At 39.7% G+C, this 11,153-nt stretch overlaps 1 protein-coding gene across 3 annotated transcripts in view; it reads left to right on the top strand.

The window, feature by feature from the left end:
* Nucleotides 1-6,847, top strand: part of SLAIN1 (SLAIN motif family member 1) — a 61,631-nt gene extending 54,784 nt beyond the window's left edge. For all 3 annotated transcript variants that reach the window (XM_060636894.2, XM_060636895.2, XM_060636896.3), the window contains 2 exons: nt 3,789-4,071; nt 5,761-6,847. In XM_060636894.2, coding sequence (XP_060492877.1) covers nt 3,789-4,071; nt 5,761-5,836 — 359 coding nt within the window. In that variant the 3' untranslated portion in view covers nt 5,837-6,847. The remainder of the gene's footprint in view (nt 1-3,788; nt 4,072-5,760) is intronic.
* Nucleotides 6,848-11,153: the final 4,306 nt, after the last annotated feature.

The following is an 11,153-nucleotide window of genomic DNA, read 5'->3' as shown; positions in this document are numbered from 1 at the left end:
GTGAAATTTGTTAATGGTGGGAAACAGAGCTACTAATTTCATGTCAGGCAGCTAGGACAATAGGCCAGATGAGATCATGATGAAATTTAACTGAGATTAGTACACAGCTCTATACTTGAGTACAAGAGTTGATCATATTAGTGTAGACTAGGAAAATACAGGGTTGTTGTTTTTTTTAATGTTTATTTTTGAGAGAGCGCGTGAGTGGGGCAGGGGCAGAGAAAGCGGGGACAGAGGATCTGAAGCGGGCTCTGTGTTGACAGACCGTACCGAGCCCGATGGTAGGGCTCAAACTCCTGAACCATGAGATCATGGCCTGAGGTGAAGTTGATGCTCAACTGACTAAGCCACTCAGTCACTATATTATAGTTTTTATAGTAGCAAATGTAGTAATGATTAGGAATTTTTGTTAACTCTGACTCTGTGTGGCTTAATAGTGTGATTCGAGTGCCGGAAGAACATATGTAGCCCAAAATGGAATGCACACAACAAAGAATGGCTAGTTATGGTCGAAGTGCTCAAAAAATTATGGGAATGTAGAACATAGAAAACAACTCGAAAAAGTTCCCAGTGACCAAGTCAGTGACAGTTGAAGCCACAGAAAAAAATAATTGTGAAGGATTATAACCAACAGAATAACCACAGGTCCATATGTAATGGACTAAATACATAAATTGAGAAGGGAAAATTCTTTACAGGAGAATTCCAACTCATCAATGTAAAAAAAATAAGGTAGAAAAATCACTGTTTGAAAGTCAAACATAATAATGAGAGAAGAAAAATCCTTTAGAGCACTGATGTGCAATATGTCGGTCATATGCTTCTTTCAAATCTTAGGATTCTGTTCTCATTTACTTTTTTTTTTTTTTTTTTAAATTTTTTTTTTTTAACGTTTATTTACTTTTGAGACAGAGAGAGACAGAGCATGAACGGGGGAGGGTCAGAGAGAGAGAGGGAGACACAGAATCTGAAACAGGCTCCAGGCTCTGAGCTGTCAGCACAGAACCCGACACAGGGCTCGAACTCACGAGCTGTGAGATCATGACCTGAGCCGAAGTTGGACGCTTAACCGACTGAGCCACCCAGGCGCCCCATCATTTACTTTCATTTGTAAGCATTCTAAGTGATTATTCTTTATACGTTCTAAGTTTATACCCTGACGATTCCTAGTTCTGGACCATTTTACTTTGGAAAACACAGAGGTAAGATAATGTTGGAAAGGCAGCATGATACAGAAGGAAGAACACAGGATTTGCAGTAAAACAATCTGAGTTTGGGTCTTAATCATATGCTCTTGGATAAGTTATATGTCCATTCTGGTTCTTATTTGTAAAATTAGGATTATGTCTGTTTAACTCTCATCATTTTTTCTTCTTTTAAAATACTGAAGGGGTTGTCTGTTTTGTTTGTGTATTAGGAGAGTTCATAGGATGATTTTCCTGGGTAACTTGTGTAATTTCATTTCAAATGATATTAATTGGGATGTCATTGAGTCTGTAGATAAATTTTAGGAGAATTGGTATCTTCATAATATTCTTCTATTTCATTTGTATGGAACATCTCTTCATTTAGATCTTCCTCACGTCTCTCAGGCTGTGTTCATGGCTTTCTGAAAGGAAGTTTTAATGCATCATAGTGAAATTTATTCTTGTGTTTTTTTCAAACTTTAGTTTCTACTTTGCTGGTGTTTAGAAATAGTTGATTTTTGCGTTTGATGTTGTATTCAGTGACTTTGTTTAACTTCATTTATCGTGATGATGGTAGAATTCAGAATATATCTTATATAATGAGCGCATATGAACACTGACACACATATTCTAGAAGGTTCACAAATCCCAAACTGGAATAACCCAGCCTTTCGTCACCAGGCAGACAGATTGTGACATTCATACAATTGAGTACTGCATAGCGGTGCAAACATGGCTGAATGTCAAAAACATCATGTTGAGTGAAAGAAGCCAGAGGACATACTGTATAATTCCATTTATTTGAAGTTCAGGGTAGGAATAACCCATCTGTGGTGATAAAGTGAGAATAACTGTTACTGTTGTGGGAAGAGGCATGTGAGCCTTCTGGGGTACAGATCACTTCCATGGCCTGGAGTGACTGGTGGTGACACAGTGTGTTCACTTTGAAAATTGAGTACTAGACTTAAGATTTATGCACTTTATGTATGTTTTTCAAAAGAAATTGAGGCAAATTCACATACTGAATTTTTAAATTTAGGCTTTTTTTTTCCCCGAGCTGTTTTAGGCTTACACCAAAATTAGAAGTACAGAGCTCCCATACATCCCTGCACATCCCCTCCTTTCCTGGTTTTCTGCTAACATCTCGCATTAGTATGGTACATTCATTATACCTGATGAGCCAATATATTGACATATTCATGGTCAAAAGCTTACCTAACTAAGGAATGGTAGAATTGGTGGGAAAGGAACTTAGAGATTGTCAACCAACAGAAATTTTACTGTGTCACAAAAACTTGGTTGGATCAAAACTATAGCAGAATCTTGCATAGAACCTTTTTTTTTTAAATTTGAGTTTATTTATTGAGAGAGAGAGAGAAAGCACACACGAGAACAGGCAGAGTGAGAATCCCAAGCAGGCTTTGCACCATCAGTGCAAAGCCTGATGTGGGGCTCAAACTCACAAACTGAGATCATGACTTGATCTGAAATTGAGTTGGACACTTAATTGACTGAGCCATGCAGGTACTTTGAATTGAGCGTGATGAATATATGTCATCAGCATTCCTATGTATAGATTTCACCTCGGACGCACTTAACATGAAACTGATTTTTTAAGGAAATCATTCAATAGGCATTAAATAAAACCATGGATTTTTGTCTTTCTCCCTTTCTGTTTTTATTTCAAAAAGATACTGTATAAGAAAAGATACTGTATATATTGGTTAAGTTCAAAATCAGTTAAACTGTTTTAGAAAATGGTGCATCCACGTTTAACTGAATTGCAAATATTAGGCAGCAAAGGCTAGAATAGTTTGTAAAAACAGGCAGAGTTGTATGTGTAAGTTTTCATTAAATCTGTGATTCAGTTTTTTCCCCTTGAAAAAGGACTCTACAGTTTAAACTTTCTGCCAAACAGTTCATTGTTTCACGTGAAATGGTACGCACCGTTGGGCGTGTAAGTATATTGATGAAATTTTTAAGAGTTCTTACCCAGAGAGTTCCCTTCATTTTACAGATTTTGCTGTTATCAAGATAATATCACTTGGTGAGTGGTTACTAAGTGTTGGGTGCCATTGTAAGGCTGTATGTGGATTAACTCATTTACTCTTCCCACCAACTCTAGGAGATAAGATAGGTAAATGTCATTATGATAATATTCAATCTGTAATAAGCTGTTTGGACCTACTGAGGCCAATAGGTACACCTGTCTTTATGTCACAGTTATTAATTGTCCCCTTGTTTTGTTTTCGTGAAACCATCCCCAGAGCACCCATCAAGAAAATCCTCATATCTTCCAAGCAAAGAAACTGTCCCGTGAGAACTCAGGGATGATTCCATTTGTTAAAGGAAAGGAAGTCGGTGTTAGATCTGGCTTTTGAATATAGTTAGGTGCCCAGAAATGTTGCTGATTGACAGGATAGGAGACTGTTGTCAAGAGTGAGAATTTTCTAGTGCTAAATGCTGTCTGGAACCTGTATTTCATTTATTTCTCTCCTTATATTCCCTTTCCGACCCTATTTGTTGTGGATGTAAGGTGCATTTCCTCAGTTGGACAGCAGTACAGGTTTTCCCTCACATCTCTGTCGTCTCCTCTTCTAGTTCCATCCCCGGGACAGCTTCAGCACAGAATCCACAGCGTGGGCCATTTCCCAGTGTCCGTCCGACAGCCTCTGAAAGCCACAGCCTACGTGAGCCCCACCGTTCAAGGCAGCAGCAGCATGCCTGTATCCAACGGCCTGCAGTTATATTCCAGCACGGGGATCCCCGCGCCAAACAAAGCTGCGGCTTCTGGGATAATGGGCCGCAGTGCTCTTCCGAGACCTTCACTGGCAATAAATGGGAGTAACCTGCCTCGAAGCAAAATTGCACAGCCCGTTAGAAGGTAGGAACCTTTGTTCATTTGTTTCCATCACCTCTTTCGCAGTTTGAAATTGGAGACTGCTGGGGAACCATCCTCACTCTTCCTGTCTCTGGCGTGCTGCCCTTTATGGCCTGATGTGTGGCCTCCTTCCTCTGGAAAGTGATGGGGTTGGGAGGGGTGGTCCCTTGCGTGGTCAGGTCTTCCCTTCCTCCCTCATCACTCCACTCCTGACGCATTATTGGCTTTTGCTTTAATTTACCAGGTAAGCTCCATCTCCAGAGCTTTTGTGTATTTTCCTTTCTTCAGCTTATTTGTACAGCTGTCCCCCACCCCCACCGCCCGACCATAGGACTTCACCCACATGAACGCTGTCCACAAGTGCAACTCCACTGACCGTTGTAACTCCTCTTTCTTACCCTCCTTCTCCATTTTCCCCCCAGAGCCTGTATCCGCAGCTGAGGGACTGTAGATTCTACCTCTTCATTAGTTTGTGGTCTGTCCCCTCTAGAACATAAATTGCGTGGGGGGGGAGGAGTGTTCACTACTCTAAATCCCCAATGCCAAGAACTATGTCTAGCACAGGATAGAACTGCAAATACTTCTGAAGCAATAATTTATCAAAATAAGCAAATCTCGGGCACATGCACACTTGCCCACACTCATGCTTTCAAAAGCACCTTAGTGATACTAAGCCGGGGTTAGCTTATGTTGGTAAGTGTAGTATGGTCCAGGTAGGATTTTTTTATTCTTTAAAATTCCAGATTAGTTGCAAGGCACATATTAGACAAGCTCCCTGAACTGGAGATCTTGGAGTCATCAGCAGGATTCCATGGGTCAACAGGATTCCATGGAGGTGGGTTGAGGATAATTTGGAAGATGAGACTATGGAGGCAGTAACCACAGACAGCTTCCCCAAGAAGTTAGGCTGTTGAGGAGAGGGACGGACCATAGTGACAGGATGAAAAGGGATGCGCCAGTAAGCAGTTTTTCCTTCTTTGTTGTCAGGATGTGTAAATAGTCTTTATTTTTCAATTAGAAGTGTTAGTTTCTGACTTTTTGATCCGAGCCCCTATCAAAAAACACGTGAAAGTAAACAAAAGTGAATGCCAGAATCCTACTACCCAGCTAGGAAGCGTTTCGTTGCAAACTTCATAAATTCTGGCTTATTCTGCCCCGGTAAGTGCAGATCTGTGTTTACTGTCACATTTGATGTATACAGGCTATTGTGCCACCTCCAAACTAAGCCTCTGTGAAGGTTGTCACTGCCAGACTATAGGAGAGGTTTCCCCAGAGTTAGGCAGAAACTGGGTAGGATTCATTTTAGATTCTTTGCCAGTGTGATAGGCAGATCCTGATCTGGAAGGTGGAAAATTTCTTCTTGGTAAATTTGCTATCTGTATTCAAGGAAGCAACTTTATTTTTAGACAGAGTTTATCTTTTTCTCTCTGATTTTAAGCTATTCTTTATCCTCAGTGGACACTGGTCGTTTTTCACTTCTGTTGCAACTCCTGCACCCACAGCACACATGGCAGTGTGCCGCGAACGGGGTTTCCAGCCGGGGAGCACGGTGCGAAGGTCGGGTGCGTGAAACCCAGGGCGCTCTTGGGAAGGTGCTAGTGAGTTGTCCCTGGTGGGGTGGAGAACGGATGAGAGCCAGCGCTGGGACTCCTGGCAGCATTAACGGTCTGTTTCCTTGTCTCGTCCCTTCAGTTTCCTTCAGCCTCCAAAGCCTCTGTCTTCACTCAGCACGCTGAGGGATGGAAACTGGAGAGACGGTTGCTACTGACGCTGTCTCGCGCACCCTTGAAGAATGGGAAAGATGTGGAAATGAGGGTTGAGTTACCTAGCTGGCTAGGTAACCGTGAACGTTGGGATATTCTTTCCCTTTTGCATTTTAACATATTTACTGCATTGTTTTCCAATGGACCAAGCACCAGAGACTAATTATTGCACTTAATATTTGCCTGAGATAATACTGCAACGTTCTCAAATCCACGGTTGCAGTATTGTGACACTTAGATCTAGGAAGTTTTTGTAGAACTGCTATGTACCTGAATACTTTTTGAGAGAATTGAGATGTATCAATAATGCTTTCTTTGCCATGAGTTTTTTAAAGTAACTTGTTCTATTTACTTACGTGTTCTAAACATCTTCCCATTACATGTTCTGTATTTTAATACATTGCATATTTACAACTAGGTTCTATAATTTATGCTTTGAAATTTACTTTTTTATAGTTTACAGGAATTTTATTTTTTGTGCCTATTTCTTTTTACACCTATGTGAACCACTATGGAACAACTTAAATTTTGTGCCATAAAAATATTTTTGTGGTAAGGTACTATTTTTTTAGCTCTAGGGATATATCAGCAAAAATCCACCATACAATTTGAAAGACCTAATTTTATGTTGAATGAGCACAACATAAGCTGAAGCATTGCAAGGAGATAGCCAGACAGCAGTTAGATGGTCTTGTCTTTTTCATTGTTAATTTATTGTCCTACGTGGGTTTCAGATTTATAAAGGCATCACAGGCTCATTGCACTCAATACCTGCAATGTTTGCTACTGTACCACAATTGATTTTCAATACTTTATTACAGAGGATGAGAAACTGTAATGTTTTATTAACAATGCTTCTGGAAATGAATGCATTTTAAAGCAAATAAATCTTTTTGATAGACCTTTTACAAAACCCATTTGCACTAATGAATGCTTTCTTATGGTATATGACTTAATATTTGTTACTGTGTACATTGCTCTTTTGGAATGTTCCGAAATAAAGACTATTTCAGCAATACCAGGTCACGCATGAATGTGCAGCATAAGCAGTATAAATACCATTTCTGTGTTTCACGATAATTGTGAAAGCAGTCATTGTCGCTGTGTATCTCGCACACAGCATTTAGATCTGAAGCAGGTAGGCAGAATACTTACACTTGTGAAAATTATTCCTCTAGAATGCTCCTGATAAGAAATGGGAGGTTTTGGGTCTCAGGCCATCAAAATTCAAGTAGCCTCTTGCCCAGAAATACATATATGGATGAACGCTGTCCACAGAGATTAATATTTTACAGGGGTTGAATTTGAAATACTGTCTCAGTATCAGCAAAATCTTATTATACACTACATCTGGTAGACGTTGGAAAACTTTTCACCTCAAGGTACTAGGAAAAGGTTAGGCGAAGGTTTTAATGGTAAGTTTTAAAATAGAAACTTCTATATAATCCCATCTAGAATGGCATTTAATTAACCTGCGAGGTAAATGTGAGCTAGTGGAGGGTAGATACCAAAGCGGGGGGGGGGGGGGGGGGGGGGAGTTATGTTTCTTGAGCACTCCTTTGGTGAGGAAAACTGTTCTAGAGACTTCACGTTCGTTTGTCTATCCCAGATCACCTGTTCTTACAAGGTAAAGATCCGAGCCCCAGATAGCACATTAACCTCATATAAACCTCTAGCTCCTAGCGAAGCTGACTTACAAATCTGGGTTTAGCTGATCTCAAAAATCTGTTTTACCGCTGTGCTCTTTCTATGAGCAGATATCGTTAATACATCTTTAAAAAACGGGTTCATATTCTGAGGAAATTAAAGGATTAAATTCATTTTTAGGACAAATATATCTATTCAAAAAAGTCTGTTTAGCCCTTGGGATAAAAAAGATCTCCGCGTCTTGGATCTCACATTCTACCTGGTGGGAGAAACAGTAAACAGTAAGTGAATCACATGATTGGTCCATACTGGTCTGGGAGGGAAAAGAGGTGCTCAAGGTAAGGAGGTGAGGTCAAAGCAAGAGAAAACAGAGATAGGAAGAGATCACGCTATTCTATTAAATGTCATCTGGACAAATCTCATTAAGAGGAAGAAGGAGAATTGGTCCTAAAGTTCCTTCACAGACTTTCCCCTGGACTTCTACAGAACACAGAGCGGCATCCATCTCAATGGATGCCCTAGGGTCGTGGTTCTCAGTGTGGTCCCCACATCAGCTCTTGGGAACTTATCAGAAATGCAGATTGTCAAGCCCCTCCCCGGACCTGTTGGGACAGCCCTCGAGGTGATTTGCAGAACCTCCTCCGAGAAAGACTTGCTGGGAAGGAGGGAACCGCCTATGCAAAGGTTTAGGAAGAGCAAGGCCAATGTGGCTGCAAGCAGACAGGACAAGGAGGAAAGTAGTAGAGATCAGGGCAAGATCATGTAGGGCTTTGTGGCCTGCAATGAGGAGTTTCATTTTACTTTGGAATGGGAGCTGTGCGTAGTTGTGAGCCACAGAGTTCATGATCTGCCTTATGTTTAAATATGCTACCCTGGCATTTGGTGGGAATAGACGAACCTACTTCAGTAATCCAAGCAAGAGAGAAGGAATTGAACCAGGAGGATCACAGTGGAGGTGGTAAAAATGGTCAGCTTTGGAATATGTTCTAAAAGTACAGCCATCGTGATTCTTTATGGATTGAACATACTCTGTTCAGAAATGAAAACAAGCATTTAGGGCTGGCAATCAGAAGGATGGAGTCTCTCTGGTAGAAATGGGGAAGGCCATGGGGAAGTACGCGTGAAAGCCATGGTTCCGGCTGAGATCACCAGCGTGAGTTTAGATAAGAGGACTAAGGACAGACAGCTGGCCACATGGGCTTCTAGCTTATGGGAGTTCCTTGTACTGGGTAAAGACATCCTGAGAGTTTAGTTTTCAAACATGGAAGGGAGCTATGGTGTTGGTTTCACACGGAATCTAGCATGACTTCTATTTATAATAGTTAGCTATCACAGTCTAACGAGTTACCACAAAACTTAGTGACCTAAGAGAGTATCTCACAGTTTCTGTGGGTCTGGAATCTAGCCACAGCCTAGCTCAGTCTTCTGGCTTAGGGTCTCTACCATGGCTGCAGTGCGTCAGCTAGGGCTGCAGTCATGGGGAGACTCGCCTAGGAAAGAATCAGCTTCCATGCTTGCTGACGGGGTTGTTGGCAGGGTTCATTTCTTTGTGTGCCATTGACCAGAAGCTGTCCTCAGTTTCTTCCACATGGAATTCTCCTTGGGCAGCTTACAACACAGTGCTTGCTTCCTCTGAACAAACAAGTGAGAGGTGCGAGAAAGTGCACCAGAAATATGGAAATTAGCCTTATAACTTGAAGCGATATCCTTTCCCTTTGCCATAGTCTATTCATTGCAAGAAGTCACTAAGTCCAGCCCTCATTCAAGGTGAGGGACTATCACAAGAATGTTAATACCTGGAGACAAGGATCTTACAAGCTGTCTGCAAAATACTGCCATCAACTTTACTAGATGATGCCAATCTCATTTCCAAAATGATTGTAACACTGTACCTATTTGCCATCAGTATGAGAATTCCTGTTACTATATATACCCTTAGTGTTACAATGTCTTTAACTTTCTAAATGTAGTAGTGTCTCATGATTTCAATTTGCATTTCCTTTGTTGCTAGTTGAGATCGAATACTTTTTCATTTGTTATGTTGAACATTGGCATATCTTTCATGGATTCCTTTTCAGGTCTCTTGCCCATTTTTCTGTTGGGGTTTTCTGACTGCTTTGTAGTTCTTTATAAAGCCTGGTGTAAGCCTTTTGTCAGTTATATGTGTTACATCTTCACATTGTGTAGCTTACCTTTTAATTCTCTTGATGGTGTATTTTTATAGACTTACTAAGTATAGTACCACGTATCATTCCTTTAAGATTAGTCATTTTATAGCTGATTTAAAGAGTATTTTTCTACCCTGGAATCGTGATTATATTCTGTATTCCCAAAGCTCTATTATTTTGCTTTCCATCTATAATTTTTTATTGTCCATGTGGGTGTCTAGTTCTAATAACACTGAAAACTTCATCCTTACCTTAGTTTTTCTTTGTCAAAAAGCAGATGCCTTTGTGTGTGTGTATCTATTTCAACTATCTATTCTTGCACTAGAACCATATTGTTTTAAACGCTGTAGCCTTACAATAAGTTTCGCTGAATAGCAAAGCAATCTTGTGTCTTATTTTCCCTTAAGATGTCTTGGTTATTCTTGTCCCTTTAAGCTTTGTTCAAAAATATATATAGACATTCAGTCAGTGACATTCCAGAAAAAAAAAATCCTGTTGGAATTTTGATTGGAATTGCATTGAACTTAGTTTGGGAGAAATTGATTCTTTACAATATTGAGTCTTACAATCCATGGACATAGTCTGCATCTTTTATTGATCGAGGTATTCCTTAATCTCTCAATTAAAATGTGCAGTTTCCCCATGGAACACTTGTATACTTTTTGTCAGTTGAGTTTCTGGATAGTTGGTATTTTTATGCAATTGTAAGGGATATTTTTTAAAATTTCATTTCTGAGGTTTTGCATGTTTTATTCAACTTTACATTTATATCAGTTATATTAATTTATCTTTGGAGGCTTTACTTCACAGTTAAATGTGTGAATGTTTTATTTCTTACTTTTCTGTCCTAATTTCTTTCTTTTTCTTGGCTATGATCTTCAATGCTGTATTAAATATAAAGGAGAATATTTTTCTTTTTGCTAATATCAAAAAGAAAGCCTATTTACCATTAACTTTCAAATTTGCTAAGAGAATTTTTAATTGTAAAAGTGAATTTGAACAACTTTACGTCTATTAAAATACCTTAGTCTTAATATGCCAACTTTATGACGGATTTTTTAATATTGAATCAACTTTGAATTATTGACATAAATCCAATTTGGGACATTTTATTCTTCTAAAAGATAGGTGGATTTGATTTACTAACGGTTAGGGGTTTTGCTCAGTATTTTGAATACGATTGATCTGTATTAGGTTTTGGAATTACGATAGTGTTAGACTCATAAAATGAATTGGGAAGTACTTTATGTTCTATCTGGATGAGCTTGTGTAATATTGGCATTATTTCTCTTTTATTTTTTTAAACATTTTTAATTTTTATTTATTTTTGAGAGAGAGGGAGATACAGAATCCGAAGCAGCCTCCAGGCTCTGAGGTGTCAGCACAGAGACTAATGTGGGGCTCGAACTCACGAGTCATGAGATCATGGCCTGAGTCAACATCAGATGCTTAACTGACTGAGCCATCCAGGCGCCCCTTATTTCTCTTACTTTTAAAACAGGTGATA

The sequence above is a fragment of the Panthera onca genome, chromosome A1 (assembly GCF_046562875.1).
Source record: "Panthera onca isolate mPanOnc1 chromosome A1, mPanOnc1 haplotype 2, whole genome shotgun sequence".
Taxonomy (NCBI): Eukaryota; Metazoa; Chordata; class Mammalia; order Carnivora; family Felidae; genus Panthera; species Panthera onca.
Note: the sequence above shows the minus strand (reverse complement) of the source record. Positions and strands in the feature narration are given on the sequence as shown.